Source organism: Asparagus officinalis, chromosome 9 (genome assembly GCF_001876935.1).
Source record: "Asparagus officinalis chromosome 9, Aspof.V1, whole genome shotgun sequence".
Lineage (NCBI taxonomy): Eukaryota > Viridiplantae > Streptophyta > Magnoliopsida > Asparagales > Asparagaceae > Asparagus > Asparagus officinalis.
In genome coordinates this window covers 14324288-14344249 of record NC_033802.1, presented here as the reverse complement: position 1 = coordinate 14344249, position 19962 = coordinate 14324288, and the positions used below count along the sequence as shown (strand labels likewise).

The 19962-nt window shown below is 38.6% G+C and overlaps 2 protein-coding genes across 6 annotated transcripts in view; both read right to left on the bottom strand.

Moving 5' to 3' along the window:
• LOC109824506 (transcription factor bHLH18-like) overlaps positions 1-17003 on the bottom strand; it is a 19541-nt gene extending 2538 nt beyond the window's left edge. Inside the window, exons 1-6 of one of the 5 annotated variants that reach the window (XM_020391118.1) lie at positions 16895-17003; positions 16700-16804; positions 11534-11613; positions 10940-11023; positions 10409-10831; positions 9702-10067 (exon numbers count right to left, since the gene is read on the bottom strand). In XM_020391118.1, coding sequence (XP_020246707.1) covers positions 9702-10067; positions 10409-10831; positions 10940-11023; positions 11534-11560 — 900 coding nt within the window. In that variant the 5' untranslated portion in view covers positions 11561-11613; positions 16700-16804; positions 16895-17003. The remainder of the gene's footprint in view (positions 1-9701; positions 10068-10408; positions 10832-10939; positions 11024-11533; positions 11614-16699; positions 16805-16894) is intronic. The other 4 variants (XM_020391120.1, XM_020391119.1, XM_020391121.1 and 1 more) reach the window with 4 other exon arrangements.
• On the bottom strand, positions 12943-14579 carry LOC109823228. Its single transcript, XM_020389516.1, has 2 exons — positions 14433-14579; positions 12943-13272 (listed from the first exon to the last, which is right to left on the bottom strand). The coding sequence occupies exons 1-2, from the start codon at positions 14577-14579 to the stop codon at positions 12943-12945; spliced, it is 477 nt and encodes a 158-aa protein (XP_020245105.1).

Sequence of the window (19962 nt, the reverse complement as noted above, 5' to 3'; positions counted from 1 at the left end):
TTAGAATGGTTGTCAGCATATCAATCTTAACATCTCTGATGATTTGGTTAGTGCATCTGTTCTTCTACTGAAAGATACGAGCGTTACGTTCTCTCCAAATGTTGTAAACTGTTGCCGATAACGCCATACGTCTCACTTTCAGTTTGAATCTATTCCCCTTTAACCTGTTGATGAACCAGTTGATGATCAAAATCCAATCACAGGCTCTCCAATTAAATTGGAGCCAGTTCATTATTCCATTCCAGACTTCATTTGAGAACACACAATCAAAGAATAAATGATTGCGGGACTCAAGGCCAGCACCTTCACATAGAACACAATGAACAGATTGAAGAAGCCCTCTATTAGCAAGCCTATCTTTTGTTAGGAGCTTATTTTGGATAGCCAGCCATAATATAAAAGATTGCCTAGGAGGATTAAGCCTTTCCCAGACAGTTACGTACCAAGTCACTTTGTTGGCTGAAGGAGGAAGTTTTGAGTACAGCAGAGAAAGCTGAATTTTAGAGTTCCTGCAGGAAGAGTTAAAACACTGCTTCAAGTTGATAATTCCTCCACAAAGAGTCACAGCTTTGTCTCTCATCTTCAACAATTGTTTCCAAAGCCAAGAGTCACCAGTTTTTGCACTTACTTGCCATATATCACTGCTTCTTAGATAGGTACCATGGATCCATTTGATCCATAACAGCTCCTTAATTATCAGTATGAATATGCCAGATAGATCTGAGAGCTGATGCCATGTTCCACTTAGCAGCTGAAAATATCCCTAGTCCACCATATTTTTTCTCCATACACACTTTGTCCCAAGACACAAGAGGAGTTTTAGATTTATGATCAGTTTTGCCCCATAAGAATTCCCTGCACAGAGCATCAATTTTTTGGAGGACCTTAGCTGGAAGTATATAACAAGAAGTCCAATAGATTTGAACACCCAAAATCACACTCTTAATGATATGAAGCCTCCCTGCATAAGAAAGATTACCGTGTTTCAGCCAGATTTGGAACTGATCAGTAATTTTTTTGAAAAGAGGACTGCAGTCCAAAAAAGATAGCCTTTTAGTGATGAGAGGCAATCCAAGGTATTTGATAGGTAGTTTTCCTTCAGGAAAGTTAAGGAGATGGTTGATTTCCTCTTTTACTGAATTATCCACTCCTCCGTAAAAGATAGAACATTTGGACATGTTAGCTTCCAACCCTGAAGAGTCACTGAATTTCCTGACACAGCTGTAGAGTTTATGGACAGAATAGAGGTCACCTTTGCTAAATAACAAGAGATCGTCAGCAAAAATCAGATGAGATATTTTCAGCTTCCCACATCTTGGATGAAACTTGAATTTACTGTCATTCTTCAGCATGTTTAATTCTCTTGACAGATACTCCATCACAATAATGAATAAGTAGGGAGAAAGTGGATCACCTTGCCTTAAACCCCTAGCTCCTTTGAAATAGCCGTGGAGGGAACCATTCAGAGAAATGGAGTATTTAGGTGAAGATATGCAACTCATTATCCAACCTGTAAAGACCTTAGGAAAACCAAGTCCATTGAGCATATTTTGCAGAAAACTCCAATTAATTGTGTCGAAAGCCTTTCTAATATCAATATTAATCATGGCTCTAGGGGAAAGATGCTTTCTACCATAATTTTTTACCAATTCATGAGCAAGCAAAATATTATTTGATATTTGCCTCCCTTTTACAAATGCGCTTTGTGCTTCACTGATTAGAACCCCCATGACAGACTGAATTCTGTTTGCAAGGATTTTAGAGATGAACTTATACAAGCAATTGCAGCAAGAGATTGGCCTATATTCAGCAGGGGTTTTAGGGCACTTCACCTTAGGAATGAGAGTGATAGAGGTGGAGTTAACTGCACCAAGAAGTTTTCCAGTTTTAAAAAACTCCTCAATAGCTTTGGTGATCTCCTCACCTGTGATTGACCACGAAGATTTGTAGAAGGAGACACTGTAACCATCAGGGCCTGGGGACTTATCATCAGACATGGAGAAAATGGAATCTTTAATCTCCTTCTTAGAAACAGGCTTAGCTAATTTCCTGGCTTGAGATTCATTTAAACAGTTTCCATTTTGAATGGTGTCAATATCTGGAGCAGTGGTAGGAAAAGAAGTACCCAGCAAATTCTCATAATAGGTGACTATCTCCTTTACAATCAGATCCCCATCAATGATCCTATTTCCAGAGTTATCATATAAGACCATGACTCTATTTTGGTGTCTGTTACTCTTAATGATAGGGTGAAAAAATTTCGTGCATCTGTCTCCTTGTAAACACCAAGAAATTCTTGATTTTTGTTGATAGAAAGATAATTCACATTCCAATAATTTGTTATAAGCAGAGGAGAAATCTTTTTCCTGTCCAATGTATGATGCATTGAAGGGATCATCTTGGAGAGCCTTTTGAACATTTTCCAAATTCTGCTTTGCTCTTAATACCTGCTCACTGATATTGTTGAAGTGCCTCTTGTTGAGATCTTTTAGTGCTCTTCTAAGTAGCTTCAGTTTAGTACACACTGAGAACATAGTGTGACCTTGCACATGAACTTGCCAAATAGAAGAAACAGTAGGAAGGTAATCCTCATGTTTTGTCCACATCTTGAAGAACTTGAAAGGCTTCTTACCATGCACATTATCATCATATATAGAGACAAGGCCTGGTGAGTGGTCAGAAAAACAAGGGAGTAAATACTCCACATGACTTGAATTATAATCTTGGATTCAGGCTTGATTGACTAAAGTTCTGTCTAATCTGCTCCATACCCTTGTGACAGGGTCTTGCTTGTTATTCCAAGTGAAAAAACAGCCTGTAGTTTTCATATGAGAAATCTGGCAGTCATCAATGAATTGGCAAAAATCCTCTGTTTCTGCCTCAGTAATTCTTGAACCACCTAATCTTTCATCATTGCTAGTCAAAGCATTGAAATCTCCACTAAGAAGCCAAGGTATATTACCAGCATAATGATGAACCAAAACTAGTTCAGACCACAAATCCTTCCTGGCTTCAGCATGGTTAAAACCATAGACAGATGATATGATACAGTTCAGTCTATCATCAACAGATTTAACAGCACAAGAAATTTGTTGAGCAGAAGAACTTTTAATGTGAACATCCAAAACTATCATCAACAGATTTAACAGCACAAGAAATTTGTTGAGCAGAAGAACTTTTAATGTGAACATCCAAAACATTTGGATCCCATAAAATAAGGACAAGAAATTTGTTGAGCAGAAGAACTTTTAATGTGAACATCCAAAACATTTGGATCCCATAAAATAAGAACTCTAGCTTTGTCAGAATTCCCTGCATTAGAAATCCATTCCCAATTATTAGCAATTCTCTTGGCTATAGTCTGAAAACTATCCTGCTTTATTTTGGTCTCAAGAAGGGCAATAAAAGATAAATGGTATTGCAGTATATGCCTCTTGACCAAAATCTGTTTAGGGGATTTGTTTAATCCCCTAACATTCCAGAAAGAAAAATTCATAAATTCAGGCCCCCTCTATCAATTGTAGAGGGATCAGCACCACCATCCAATTGGATCAGAGGAGAATAGGAATTCATAGGCTTTATAATTTGAGCTACTCTCCTTGAGGAAACAATATGAGTGAAAGAATTGCTGTTATCAACTCCAGAACTTGAAGGCATAACGTGCACATCATGCACAAAACAGTGAGAAACAGGAGATGATTGTTGTAAATTCACACCCACCATTACTTGCTTGTCCTTCTCAAATTTTTCCAGCATAGTTTGATCATGAGGGCAGCTTTTATCCTGTCTATTCAGATTACCAGCATTGGTGATATTTTCTGGTTGATTTAAACTTTTCTTAGGAATCCATTTTTGAGTAACAGAATGCCTCCTACAAACTTTTGAATCATGCCCCACTTGTTTGCAATAATCACACCATCTTGGCTTCAATTCATAGATAACCTTTTGGTTATATTGCTTTCCATTTGGCCCTTGAATTAGTATCTGATCAGGTAAAGGGGCTAGCATTTTAACTTCCAAAAGCACTCTAGCATAGGCAAGCCTTTGTCTATTAGCTGTTAATTTGTCAGTAGTAATAGGTCGCCCTATGACACTTGTAATTTTACTAATTCCCTTTTCATTCCATAGGTTTAGCTTCAATGCAGGCAATTGGATCCACATAGGGTAGAGGCATTCACTGACTTTTTCTAAATCATCTCCAACTGTCCAAGGTTTCAGTAGTAGCGGCCTGGAGCCAAAAAACCAGGGACCATACATGAGAATTTCATTCATATCCTCTTTATTTTTGAAATTAAAGAGGAAAAACCCAGCTCTAAGGAGACAAACATCAGGAATAGCTTTTTGAGCCCAAGCTTTTTGCACATAATTCTCCATGGCTTTGAATTTAACATTCAAACCCAACACCTGACCTACTAGTGAGAATTTCCATAAAGAACTCCCTTCGTTCCATTCCTCATCACTGAAACAAACAGAATCCTTATTTTCAGAGGGGACATAGCTCAGATCTAAACCACTGCCGAGTTTTCTGTTATCTGAAACTAAGCTAGCCCAACTTTTCTGAGGATTCTTAGTCTGATCCAAATTATTAGTATCTCTTGTTGATTCTCCAAGAGGGAGAGCTATGCTATCCTTGATTATATTTCCCTCTTCAAAATTTGCTACCGATTCTAGATTTTCATTCAATGAAACAGTACCAGCTGGCAATCCCTCAGCAGAACTTGATACTTCCTTAGGATCTTTAGGAGGAGATGAATTAGGATCCATTCCCAGTTCGATTATGTCAGCCCAGGATACTCTATTAGAACTAGATGAGACATTTCGAGAGAGGGGAGACTTACTTAGAATACGATTTTGGAATCCTCTCATCACTGAAGACGACTGAGCCCCATTCACCACCTGAGAAGTCTGAGCCCCATTCACCACCGGAGAGGACTGAGAATTCAGAGAATCAAGAATCTCTGCCATAGATTTCTTCATCTTCTCACCTCGTGGACCAGTGGATCCCATGACGACAGAAGAAGATCCCTCATCATCTTCAACGAAACAGGCATCAATTTGATCACCAGGAGAAATCAAACTCAGATTTGATGCTCTGAGACCAATATTCAGGAGCTTCTTCCCGCTATTCTTCTTCTTCCTTGCCATTTTTATCACGGCAGCGGCGCACGTTAGCAATCCTCAGATCGCGCGCTAACGTACACCATGAGAGCTGCCCCCAGGACAGGTTTACAACCGGCCGGCTTATTGATTGGCTCCAACAAATCTTCAAGGAGTCTTCGAAGCCATATACACTCTTGAGCTGCGAGTGTTGAAGCTTAATACTCCGCTTCAGTGGTAGACAATGACACCGTTGCTTGCTTCTTGCTGCACCACGAAACACTTGTGTCTCCACATAAGAACACATACCCTGAAGTTGATTTTCGATCATCTAGATCTCCACCAAAGTCAGCATCCGTGAAACCATGAAGAGAAACCTTGGCATTGTACTTGTACATCAGACCCATGCCAAGAGTTGTCTTTACATACTTCAAAATCTTCTTTGCCGCTTCTAGATGTGGCTTCCTTGGTTCTTGTATAAACCGACTTACGAGACCCACCACGAAGGCAAGGTCAGGTCTTGTAATGGTTAAGTATAAAAGACTTCCTACAAGAGAGCGATAAGGTCGAGGATCAGGTAGCAAGGACCCTTCATCGCGTTTAAGCTTTATGTTCACGTCCATCGGAGTAGTACGTGTCTTCCCTTCGTGTACTCCGAACCTTTCAACAATCCTTCTTGCGTAGCTTTTTTGGCCGACAAATATTCCATCATTTACCCTTTCGACCTCCAAACCAAGAAAATTGTTCAACTCACCCAACTTTTTCATCTCAAACCTCACCGACATATCCTCTTGTAGACGAGCAATTTCAGCATCATCATTCCCGATGATGATCATATCATCCACATAAAGAAGAACCACCACGTGGACTCCTCCATTCTTCTTGAAGAATAGACTCGGATCAGAATTTGATGGCACATACCCGCAAAACTGAAGGAATTGAGCAAGCTTTCCATACCAAGCTCAAGGAGCTTGTTTTAACCCGTACAAAGCCTTTTTAAGCTTGCAGACATAATCAGGATGCTCTCGTGACTTGAAACCAAGCGGTTGCTCCATGAAGATTTCCTTATCAAGCTCTCCGTATAGAAAAGCATTCTTCACATCTAGTTGCCATAACTTCCAACCAAAGCTTGCGGCTAAAGATAAAAGTGAGCGTACCGTAGTCATCTTTGCCACTGGACTGAAAGTTTCATCATAATCTTCTCCATATTTTTGAGAGAACCCTCGAGCAACCAACCTTGCCTTAAATCTGTCAATGCTCCCATCCGTTTTTCGCTTAATTCGGTACACCCATTTACAAGAAACGGGTTGGACATCCTTGGGTTTTGGAACCAAATCCCAAGTTTCGTTCTTCATGAGAGCATTCATCTCCTCCTTCATTGCGCCCTCCCACTCTTGAACTCCTTTTGCTTCATCATACGATGATGGCTCCTCTTCATCTAATGGAGCTGCAAAGTAGCATGAGTAAGTAGTGACAAACCTTTCATCTCTGAACCGAGCAGGCTTAACAATGTTCCTTTTTGGCCGTTGATTAGCCATGGAACTACGATCTTCTTCCTCATCTTCCTCTTGATCAGTGCTCCCCCTTTCACCTTGCGTCTCTTCTTCAAGACTTCTGCTTTCACTTGGCATTTGAACAACTGGTTCATCGATCTTGGAGGAACCCCTACCTTCTTGTTCGACAAAGACTTGAGGTGGCCCATAAAATGAGGAAACTTCATCAAAGACAACATCACGAGACACGGTGTACTTGTGTGTCTCTGGATCCATACACCTCCAACCCTTCCTTTGTTCATCATAGCCGACAAAGATGCATTTCTTCGCCTTTGCCTCCAACTTGGTTCTTTGAGAGTCAAACACGTGGACGTAGCAGATTGATCCAAATATCCTGGATGTTTCACCGTTGGCTTCATCCCATGAATCATCTCATAAGGAGACTTCATATTGTTCGGACTAAGTGGCATCCGGTTGATGACATACGCTACACATCTCATGCCTTCCGCCCATAAGGCCTTAGGAAAATTTTTGTCATGTAACCAGCTTCTACATGTCTCGCTTAGATGTCTTATCTTCCTTTCCGCTACTCCATTTTGCTGAGGTGTATACGGACATGTAAATTCTCTCTTGATACCATGTTTTTGGCAAAAAGAGAGAAACTCCTTTGACATGAACTCCCCTCCATTATCCGTCCTTAAAGTCTTGATCTTCTGACCTAATTCTCCCTCCACGGTAACCTTGAATTCTTGAAACTTGGAGAATACTTCTGATTTTTCCTTCACAAAGTATACCCAAGTGTACCGTGAGAAGTCATCAACAAACAGTAGCATGTACTGAAAACCAGAATAGGAGGATGTTCTCGTCGGACCCATCAAATCTCATCAACAAACAGTAACATGTATCGAAACCCAGAATAGGAGGATGTTCTCGTCGGACCCATCAAATCACTATGGACCCTCTCCAACGGAGCGCTGCATCGTGAAGTGGAGTTGTCAAATGGAAGCCTATGTGACTTTCCATATTGACAGCCTTCCCAAAGCTTTCCTTCATCATAAATCTTCAACTTTGGGAGCCCGTTAACCAAATCCTTATTTACCATAACCTTTAGCTTAGTCATATTTATATGACCAAGCCTAGCATGCCATATAAAGGCATTATCATTCGTACTCATCTTCTCAACATAAGAATTTGAGGCCGATAAAACATATAAATCCTTAACCCGTGCTCCGGTGTGAACCACGTCAGCTTTTAATTCTTTAATATTCTTTAAGAATTTAACGTCTCTTGGGCCAAATAAAACGTAGTTACCTGAGTCAACTGCATTCACCACAGAGAGAAGATTCTTCCTTACTCCAGGAACATGATATACGTTCTTGAGAGTGATTGGGCTTCCATCATCTCCTTCAATAACGACTGTCCCTTCCTTCTCAACGCGGTGGATTAAATTATCCGCAGTAATGATGGCTTCTTTCCCGTCATGACGCAACTTCTCGTCTCCGGTAATATGATGGCTACAACCAGAATCCACAATCCAATCATTTCCAAGATTTTTAGCTGTGGATGTACCTGAAGATGCAGCCTCCACCATGAAACATTTTCCCCATTCTTCGTCTTCAGTATGACCCTTTGATTCTGTCATATTTGTTTCCTTCAGCTTGACTCGACAATCCTTTTTGAAATGCCCAAGTTTTCCACACCGATAACACTTGAATCGCTTCTTGTCTCCCGTAGAAGATCCTTCTCGTCCATCATTATTCTTCACATTACCATATTTGGGTTTGGTTCTGAAGCTTTGTTGTCTCCTCACTACAAAAGCGCTCCCCGAGTCATCATGGACTTTAACTCCCGCCATTTGCATGGCTAGTGATTCTTGCGAAGCTAGTAGATTTTCAAACTCCTCCAAGGAAGGTTGTGTAGCCCATCCTTGAACTGAAGTAACAAACGGTGTATATTCGGGTCGTAGACCACGAATAATAGACCGCTTCAACCGTGCTTCCGAAATCGACTCCTCCGGATTGAGAGTATTAATCTCAGAGCAAAGATTTTTTACCTTGATGAAAAACTCTGAGATTGAAGACTCCCCCTGCTTCGCATTCGCCAACTCGTTCTCTAACAGTTGTAGACGAGCCTCGTTCTTCTTGTTGAACAATTGATCTAGTGCCTGCCAAATAGCACTTGCGGATGTACATCTTGAGACATGCTCAAATAGTCCTGAAGATATTGACCTCTTCAAAGCAAACTCCGCCTTGGCATTCTTCCGTGTCCACTCCTTTGTCGCTTCCGCTGTTGCAGCATCTCCCCTTGGTGGTGTTGTGCTGCTACCGCCGACGACATCCCATAAGTCCTCACTAACCAAGTATGACTCCATACATGACTTCCATAACCGGTAGTTAGATTGGTTTAAGATCTCCATTCCCAATCCAACGACACGACCCATTGATTCCATACTTAGAGTAAACCCGAGCTCTCTTTAAACCCCGATCTTGAAGAGCACAAGATTAGAATGACTCTGATACCATGTAAAGATAACACCGATAGTGCTTAGCACTAGCCCAAGACCGTAATACCCGAGAAACCCGAAAGAAACCAAGAGAATAAACCTCTAAGTATGAAGAAGAATATGAAGAACACTTAGAGAACACTTGAAAGACTTTTAGAGAAATGTAGAGAACTTATGAAGAGGAAGACTCTTTATTTGAGCTTGCTTTATTCACTTGTTCAACTTTTTCTTCTTACTTACAAATGAGAGAGGTGAGGAGGTATTTATAGCCTCCCAAAGATATGTTACAAAGTATCTAGATTCTTCTAATATCACCTCCATAGTTCCTAGATATTTTTCTAATATCTAGAAATTTCTACATAATATCTAAATATTTTTATCACAAATTATCTAGATGTTTCTATACTATTATCTAGATATTTAGCTTAAAGATTTCTCTAGAACACTATAAGGAGGTGATCAACCTTCTAGAGTGTTTCTAGAAAACCTCTAGAATTTGGACCTAATTTTGGGTTTGGTCAAACTTAGAATAATTCCATCATAAACCCAAAATTAAGCTTGATCCAAAATCAAGTTTAATTTCAGTAAAAAGATGCCGAAATCTTTACCTGAGCTGTTACAGTTATATCAAGAAACTGATCTGAGAATGGTAGGGAACTCGAGCTAATGACACTGAGATGAAGTTTCTCAATCTCATCGAGTGCCTTGAGCAGCACTCCTCGTCGATTCTTGCAATGAGTCTTGATAAGGACAATATTTGCTGACATTTTTGCCTCGATTTCGAGAAGGGTATCGGCTGAGGGAGGGTTGCCACCGCTTTCCACATCACCAACGCCGGATGACTGGGACTTTTCAGACGGTATAAATATGGACTTCATTGTTCTTTTTGCTACTTGCTCTTCGAGGGTCTTTAGTTTTTGTACCATTTCTTTCAGGTAATCAATTGTATCCTTGAGAATAGAGGCTTTGTCTCTCTGTAGAAGAAGTGTTATGAATTTTACACTATTTTTAAAACAGGGTTACTTGTAGATAGGCACCTTATACTATAGTTGAATTGTAAATAGACTCCCTGAACTATTATTTGTGTGGATATACACCCTGAGTGAACTTTTGTTTACTCTTTTAGAAGTAAAAATAAATTCTCTCAAACGGATTTATCCATACCCAGGCAAATAGTATAGGGGATTTTTTAGCACTGATAGAACTAATGGGGTCTTAACCACAGTTGGGCGGTACCAGAGGAGGTCTATCCACAACTAACCCTTCAAATTATTCAAATGGAAATTGTGCATATGAAGAAACGTGGGAAAATTACCCTCTTTGTTCCAGGAATAATTTTGGACAACGTAAACAAATGCTCGGATAACTTCTCTCTTCTCTTCCTCTCAGCAATTACATGCTCTTGATTACCGGTCGCACTCCGCTTCACTTTCACGTTCTTCGATTCCATGATCGCAGCTTCCACCGTCTTAAATCCTTCATCCGAACATGGATGTCCGAAGGACAAAATGCCCGTGTTCGTAGAAGAAAAGCTCCAGTTCTTATTGGGCGTAAGAAATTTATCTACAGGCTCCATAATGCTAGCAGGAGTTAAGGGAGACTCAAAGCAAGGGGAGGAGGAATTGTAACTCTCTGAGGATTGTGTTTCTTGAAAACAATCCCAGATGTTTGTTGAAGAGAAATCTTGGTCCAGAGAGCTTAACTCCCATTCATCAATGAAACTCAGGTCCTCTATTTCCTGTTTAATTTGAAAAAATAAAAATAAAAATTTGTACCAATTATCTTTAGTAAGATTTGATTGAATTCAAAAAAAATAAACTTTGGATTTGGTCATATTTGTACTTACTTGGTCCGTAAACAAATCAGCTGCTGATAATTCCATGAAGGAAATGGTGATGATGGATTTGGCAATAAGACAAATTGATCCCTGCTGTACATGTAGTGTTAGAGTAGTGTAAAAGCATGCACATCTCTCTAGCCTCACCAGCTTTAGTGCAATGAAAGAATCATTTTGTCCATAAATTTAAACTTTCTACATGAGATTAAATAAGGGTATTGTTAAAATTTTAAGAAAATTTAGTAGTAAAGTGGGGTCCGGTAGTTGATTAGAAGAAAAACTAAATTTACATGTGGTTCAAATGTAAATTTGAAATATATGGTGTTTACGTACATTAACCCTAAATATAAGGTGGTTTCCTGGAAAAAAAACCCCTAAGTTTATAGCTAATCAAGAAAATATAACATTGTGTATTGTGATGAAGCTACATAGTGTCCATCATGAATTTCCTACTTTATAGCTATTTTGTTTATTTTTACTTGTATTTACTACTTAAAATACCATAAAATAAAAATAGGAAACCAGTAAAAAGGATTATAGTCATAAATTTACTAATATAGATTTAAAATTCAACTATGATAAGTTAATGGGAATCTCGCTGACACAAACTCTAGCTCTGTTGCAGATCATGTGAGTACAAGTTTCAATAGCTTGAGTTTCAGCGTATAAAAATAGCTCTCAACCTGAAAGAACATGGTAAGAGTATAAGTTTATCTCTCAAATCTTACAATAGCTTTAAGTTTTGATGTAATGCAAGAGACCTTTAACATGTTGTACATAAAAAGTTAAAAAGTTAACATGGTACATAAAATTCTACAAGATACAGTATTGTTCAATAACTCGTGCGACATATCTATATATCTATATAGTGTCACCTTTAACATGTTGTACATAAAAAGTTAAAAAATTACCATGGAACATCAAATTCTACAAGATACAGTGTTGTTCAATAACTCGTGGGACATATCTATATATCTATATATAGTCATTTAAGAGTGGGACATATCTCTATATCTATATATTGTCATTTAAAAGTAGTTCCCTTTTCCTCTTGTATGTTGCGCGTTGGCGGAAGAGTGCTCGCGAACCAAACGAGTCGTCTAGCAATGAGAGGAGAAACAACCAACAAGTGCAATTCACAAAAGAACGGCCAAAATCAATCACGAACACAGAGATTTACATGTTTTAGCAATTGCCTACGTTCACGGGGAGAGGATGGGGAGATTTCACTATATGGAGGAGAAATACAATGGGTTACAACTCTCTCAAACAATCAAAATAATCCTAACAAACAATATCTCACTCCCTCATAATAATCTCCCTCTCAAAGTGATCAAAAGACTCTCTTTTCTCCCTGTACAAATCTCTTCTAAAACGTTTTATATATATAGAAATCCTAAAACCAAAACAGACTAGGAATCCAACAATTCTAAAATCAAAACCAAAATAGTCTAGGAATCCCAATAATTCTAAAACCAAAATCAAAACAGACTAGGAATCTTGTTTGGCCTAATAATCTGCTATCCAACAATTCTCCACCTCAACAAACTATTCCCAAAAATGAGCCAACACCAGCAAGAGCACCAATGTGTCATCTCTTTAAATCCGGCTGCACCAATGTGGTTGTCTACGTACCCCCTCTTCTAAGGGATCAATTCGCCCGTAGTTCATCCAAATCGCCTCAACAGACCTCAACAAGCACGAATCTGCAACAAGCTTCTACACACCAATTTCTCCTTTCCTACAACTCGAAACCCCAATGGTTGAGTCATATAAATTTCTTCATCAAGATCACCATGAAGAAAAGTTGTTTTCACATCCAACTGATCCAATTCCAAACCATATTGTGCCACCAAAGCTAGCAAGATGCGAATTGAAGAGTGCTTCACCACTGAAGAAAAGACTTCATTGTGGTCAATGTCTTCTTCCTGTGCATAACCCTTCACAACCAATCTAGCCTTAAACCTTATAGGAGTACTCTATATGCCCTCCTTCTTCATATACATCCATTTTCAACCAATAGTCTTCCGCCCCTTTGGAAGCTCAACAAGCTCCCATGTGTTGTTCATGTGAAGAGACTTCATCTCTTCCTGCATAGCCTTCTGCCACAAATCTGTCTCTGAAATCTGCTCAGCCTCTCTGTATGTAGTAGGAACCATCTCGTCGATACTCTCCACCGGAAGTGCATATACAACGACTATGTTCATATACATTGCTGGCAACCGTATGTCTCTCCTCAGTCTCCAAACTACAATCAAATCCTGAACCTGAGCCGTCGATCCCTGATCATGCCCTTTCGTACCTGTATCCTTCAAATCATCACCATGCTCGCCTGACGTCACCTAAGTCGGCACTCTAATATACATGATCGCATCTGGACTTTGTGGAGCTGCATCAACCTCCACCACTTGAGATATCTCCTTTATTGGGGTGCTCTCCACCTGATGAGAGCTGGTAGGCTTCAAGATCAAAGCCTCATTGAATGTGACGTCTCTATTTTCATACATAGAATATTAGGGTTGTGAGATTGTATCTTTGAGTGTGGACTTAACTTAGTTCTCATCTTTATAATAGAGAACAAATCCTTTATTTGAGCTTTGTTGTTGAGTTCACATTGTAATACATAAGGACACCGAGAGGAGTGGTTGGGAGAGACGTGGTCGATTCTAAGAGGAGTGGCGTCGGTTGTAAAGTCTAGAGAAATGTTATAAATTCGAGCACTTGAGGAAGGTGACACGGGCTAGGTTAATACTTAGAGGATGTGTTATGTGATTGCAATTGTGAGAGTTGTAAAAGTTTTTGGTGAACTTGGAAAACCGATTGGTGTAGTAATTATTTGTGATAGTGGAGATTCTTCTCAAGGGTGAGGAGCAGAGACGTAGGTCGTGGGTCGACCGAACTCCGTGATCATTCTATGTGTTTGTGATTGCTTGGCATATTTTTTTTGTGCTCATTGTTCATCATATTGCTATATTGTCATTGTTGCATGTTTATATCGCCTATTATTTTATTACATATCCTTACTCATATCTTATTGAATATCATACTTGCTATGATAGATTGTTAATAAGTTTTAAATTGGTATTAATATCGGATTAGATTAGCAAATACCCTATTCACCCCCCTCTAGGGTACTTTCATAGTCATCTATAAACGTGACGAACTAATATCAACCACCAAGTGATGCCGTCTTGGTGGGACCCTAAACATCCGTGTGCACATAGTCCAAGATGCCTGTCGTCCTATAAATGGTTGTCCCGAGCTTCACTTTAGTCTTCTTGCCAAGAACACAGTACTCACAGAATTCAATCTTCCCACTTTTGGCTCCCTTCAATAGCCCCTACTTGCACACCGCCTGCAGTGACTTTTTACCTGTGTGCCCCAATCTGTAGTGCTAAAGTATGCTCTTGTCTACCTCTGAAACGGCTGAAGCTACCTAGCCAATCTCGATGCTTCCCTTCAGATAATATAGATTCCTACTGCGGACTCCCTTCATCATTACCAAAAATCCCTTAGTAACTTTTGCTACAACGCTCTCAAAAGTCACATTGAATCCCGTTACCTCTAAAGCTCTAACAGAAATAAGATTCTTCTTCAGCTGAGGAACAAATCTCACTTCATTCAATTCACAAACAACTCCATCGTGCATCCGAATCCTAATGGTACATATCCCACAAATACTAAAGGACTAATCGTTTCCCACAATCACCACACCCTCATCGAGCTTCTCAAAAGATGCAAACCAATCTCATCGGGGAATCATATGATAAGTAGCACCAGAATCCAGCATCCAATCTGATACATTAGTATGATTAACCTCTGGAGTATCAATAGAGAAAAGCATGAATCATCTGAATCGTTACCATTCTTAGCAACATTCACCTCATTGGCCTTCAGGCCCTACTTCTTTCTATTCTTCTTCTCTCTGAGCTCCGGGCAATCTCTCTTTCAATGTCATTGATCTTTGCAGAAAGCACACTGGTTCTTCGCTAATTGGTAGTGGCCTCTTGACTTTGACATGCCTCTGTTGCCACCTCTCGAATTGGGACTCCTACCTCTGGCGACAAGACCTCTCCTGAAGTGCTAGTTCTGGAAGATTCTTTATCCTTCCTCAAATCAAAATTCGTCAATGCATTAGCAACTTTACTTTATATGATGGAAGATCTATCATTCAACAATGATAGCGCAAAGGTATCAAAATCCTCATCTGGTAACGAGCCTAGTAAAATGATTACCTTGTACTCATCCGATATCTTCTCATCCACGTTCGACAAGTTCGACAATAACTTTGTGTAGTTGTTCACATGATCTGCAGGTAAGGTACCCCTGGATATCTAGAATCTGATTAATCTTCATAGCAAGTGCAACCAGTTCTCAACACTCTTCGTAAGATACTTATTGTTGAGAATCTCCCATATATTCATCGCAGACGTCACGCCGATCACATCGTGCTTCAACTCTTGTTCCAAAGAAGATCTAATTACTCCACAAGTATTTCGATTCATCTTATCCCATATCGCCTCATCATTCTTCGGTGGCCTCTCATGGACCATGATGGTCTCCTCTATGTTCTTAGAATTCAAAGCATCATGCACATCACTCATCCACAACCCAAAGTTGATCTTGCCGTCATACTTCACAACACTAATCTTCGTATTCTGAAGTGCAACCTGAACTGTACTTGCCGTAGCCAAGCTGCGTTCTCCACTATTTCACATTGCTTGCTAACTTCCAATTGTAAAGAAAGATTCGAACTTGATAGATTTGTAAAATTACCCAACTGGCGCCTAAATAGGATTCCAACATGATCACCCAACCACACGAAGAAGGCGAGATCTCTAACAAACTCCACAAAGCTATTTGCACCGAAGCCTAGATCTCCAATATCCAAGCTTCCAACAACGAATCTTCCTTTACCCAAAACAAATCTAGGTCTGAAACCCTAGAGCTCTGATACCAATTGTTGCGCGTCGACGAAAGCGTGCTCGCGAATGAAACGAGTCGTCAAGCAATGAGAGGAGAAACAACCAATAAGTGCAATTCACAAAAGATCGGCCAAAATCAATCACAAACACAGAGATTTACGTGGTTCGGTAATTACCTACGTCCACTAGGAGAGGATGGGGATATGTTACTATATGGAGGAGAAATACAATAGGTTACAACTCTCTCAAACACTCAAAATAACTCTAACCAACAATCTCTCACTCCCTTACAATAATCTCCCCCTCAAAGTGCTTAAAAGACTCTCTTTTCTCTCTCTACAAATCTCTTCTAAAACATTCTATATATAGAGAATCCCTAAAATCAAAACAGACTAGGAATTCAACAATTCTAAAACCAAAACCAAAATAGACTAGGAATCCTAATGATTCTAAAACCAAAATCATAACAGACTAGGAATACTGTTTGGCCCAATAACATGCTATCCAACAATGTCCTCATATAGTTGGAAAAAAAGAAAACATATAGTTGAAAAAATTTCATTGAAATTGCCTTATATCTGGAAAAATCAGCGGAAACATCCTCAAACATGGCAACCAAGCGAGAAAAAAAAAAGTTGCATGTGCCCTTAACAGTTGGCCTACAACACTCATCTAGGTTCAAAGTCATATACACGCATTAGATAAACAAAAATATTAGTAATAATTAAAGAAAGGGGATTCTGCTTGTATAAGAAAGAAGAATGTCTTCTTAAACATGTAAAGGAACCAAAAAAAGAAAAATAAAAAATAAAATAAATAACTAATAAAGGAAGAGGGGAAGTACCAGTATCTGAGCTCAGTCAGTTACCTACTCTTTTCCTTTAGTTATCTTTTCCCTCCGTGCATTCCACGACTGAATTGAGCATAACTACTCTAGGGGAATGATAAGCTAAAACACATTTAGTTAGTATGAAACAATAATTTAGTAAAAGTTAGCAAACTAAAAGAAATTTAAATACAGAGGAACAAGAAAGCTCACTTTTTAACACAATCCTATAGCTAGTGCTCTTCCCTTCGGAGCAAGATCACCCCCCTCTTCTTATATGTAGGAGAGTTATGATGAGTTTGGAGTTAGTAATGAACACAAGTACACTAGTCATTATTAAATCATTATGATAGCTTGCTGCATTTGTCAAGATTTTAATATTACTTGGGAGCATGATCAGCCTCCTCTTCTATATATGCTAGTATTAAGCGCGCTTGTGGATATTATTTACCCAGTATCTATCACCAAATTGATAATATAGTTATAATATATAAGTATTTATAAAAACTTATAGCAATACTTTTTTTCTACTATTTATTGTAGAGTGAACCTCCAACCCAGCTAAAACGTAATATAGAAATTAGCAATATAATAGAACGAAAAAGATTTATATTTGTGAAATGTCTGGTAATAGTTAAATTCATCATTTGCAAGAACGAAAAAAAAAACGATATGAATAGTATTTTCAAGATTAAAAATTGTTAGTTCCGCTTGAACAGTAAAAAAGAGCAAAAAAACCGCTGTAGCATACGAGCAGTGTTTAAAATTTTGAAAATTATACTGTAGCATAAACAATATTCATTGGGCAAATCAGCACAGTGGGAACAGTTGGTTTGAGATTGAAAATAGACGGTAGTATGAACAGTAATTCCCATAGTATAGATCATGCTGTATCAAGAATAAAATATATTGTTGTATAAATAATAATTTTGAGTCTGGTGTTAATAATGGACGCGAGTCATTATCAAATCAGTATGGTCGCTTGTCTTATTTGATCATTATAGGCTGCTGGAATCTGTTCAATAACATTTCAGCATACGCTCCTGCTACTTTTGGGTGACCTAGCTATATAAAAGCGTAGTGGACATTACCTGTAGGCGAAGGCATATGTATATAACTGATCTGCTACCAATATTGATGCATGTGTTCGGAAAAGTAAGATGGTCTGCCAGTGTAGTGTAATTTTTTTGTTTTTTTCTTAATTAACCGGATCTTTCCGCAGGTTTCCGACTTTGGGTTAATGAGAGCTTATATGTCAAGATATTCAACATGGGAGGACGTTATCTAAAGGCTAATTAACGTGTCACATGTGTAAAAGTCTACTAGCCTTTTGATAAGCGATAGGTTACATCAACAACTCTTTCAAATTTCTTCTCCTTTCCTTCTTGGCTTTTTAATTAGTTGCGGTCTAAAATTGGTTGGTTGTATCTTTCACTACCAAATGGCTCCAAAATCTTTAGCGGCCTTTATTCGGGAGGCTTTGATGTCTAAAAAGGGGAAATAGTGCAAAAATGTACCTGGCTCTTTGTTTCCATTATTGAAGGTTGTTTATGTTGCGTTGGTACGTACAGCCCAAGTTAGGCCCATCAAGACAGCTCGAAGTTGATTGAAATCCTAATTAGAAGGGGATTTGGATATGTAAGCAATTCTAATAGGTTGGGGTACCTTAGAATAGTTTTCCTTTTAAATAAGGGGTAACTTTGGTGAAACCCTGTAATTGATGTTGGAACAGCACCGAAAACACAAAATATGGGAGGGTGCTGTTTTTAAGAGGTGAAGAGAGAGAAAAAGAGAAGAAGATTAAAAATTGATTTTCGAAGTACTCGGTTATCTGATTCTGGTCACACTTTCTTCTTCATAATGACGATAACATCAAGGGTACGGTGTTGGTTTCTCTTTAGTTGTTGGAGATTTATCGAGAAATTTGTTTTAGTATTTTGGTGCCTGGAGGTAACATCATATTTTCACTTATGATTTAATTTCAAGTTTGGGTGTAGCTGTATAGATTTGTACTCTTGATTTATAATAAAATATTTCTGTCTAGATTGTCCTGTGGATGTAGGCATGATTTATCAACCACGTTAAAAATCTTGGTGTTTGCTTGCAACTGATTTTTTCATTGGTGCCATTATTTATATTTGGTATTCAAATCCGCAAATAATCTTTGTAAAAATTGTAATGAGTGGTATCAAACCCCTAATTTGAGATATGCTTTGGGATGGAAAAGATGGAGAGTTTTGACACGATGATAAAATTAGAACCATCTAATTGGCAAGTATGGACATCCGGGATAGTAGTGAAATTACCATAGAAGGGGGTGAATAGGGTAATTGCTAATCTAATCCGATATTGATGCCAAAATAAAACTTATTAAGTAATATCCTAGCAATATGATGTACACTGAGATATATGCAAGGATAAACAATATGACACAATAGGCGATATAAACATGCACAAGATATAACAAAGATAAAAGTGCGCCAAGACAATCGCAAACACAAAGGAAATGATCAAGGAGTTCGGTAACCCTCGACCTACGTCTCCGCTCCTCACCCTCGAGGAGATTTTCCACTATCTCAAAATCACTACACAATCGATTTTTAAAGCTCAACGAAAACTTTTACAATCATACATTGATAATCACATAATACACTTCTCCAAGTGCTGGCCGACCCGTGCCACTTTTCTCAAGTGCTTCGAATTACTACGTCTCCCTAGGCTTTTACAACGAAGCCACTTCTCTTGGAATTGATCTCGTTCTTCTCACAACCACTCCTCTAAGTGTTATTGTGTATTACAACATGATTCGACAATAAGCTCAAGTAAATAATTTGTTCTCTAACAAGATGAGAACAAAATTGAAAGCTCATTTAATGATCACACCCACAATCCAATAATACTATATGTGAAATACTTAAGCTCATTGGTTGTGTGTGAAACAATAAGTAAATCAAATTAAACTAAAATCAATCTAGCATAAATATATGAGAAACAAAATAATAAAAAGCTAGATGATGAGTTTAGAAAAACTTCTCCAAACAAAGAGATGTAGATGATTGAGGTTGAACGCCTCAAAAATAAAATTCGAATCCTTCTCTTTGTGAAACTATTCACATAAACAAACTTGAAAACCTCTTTAAAACTGAGAAAACAAACTCTTAAAAACTTGGTTAAAACCTTGTTAAAAACAATTAAGAGATGAGAGGTATTTATAGCCTCTCAAAGAGAAAAATAGAATGTAGCCGTTACAGGGTTATCGGTCGACTGATGGTGAGTATCGG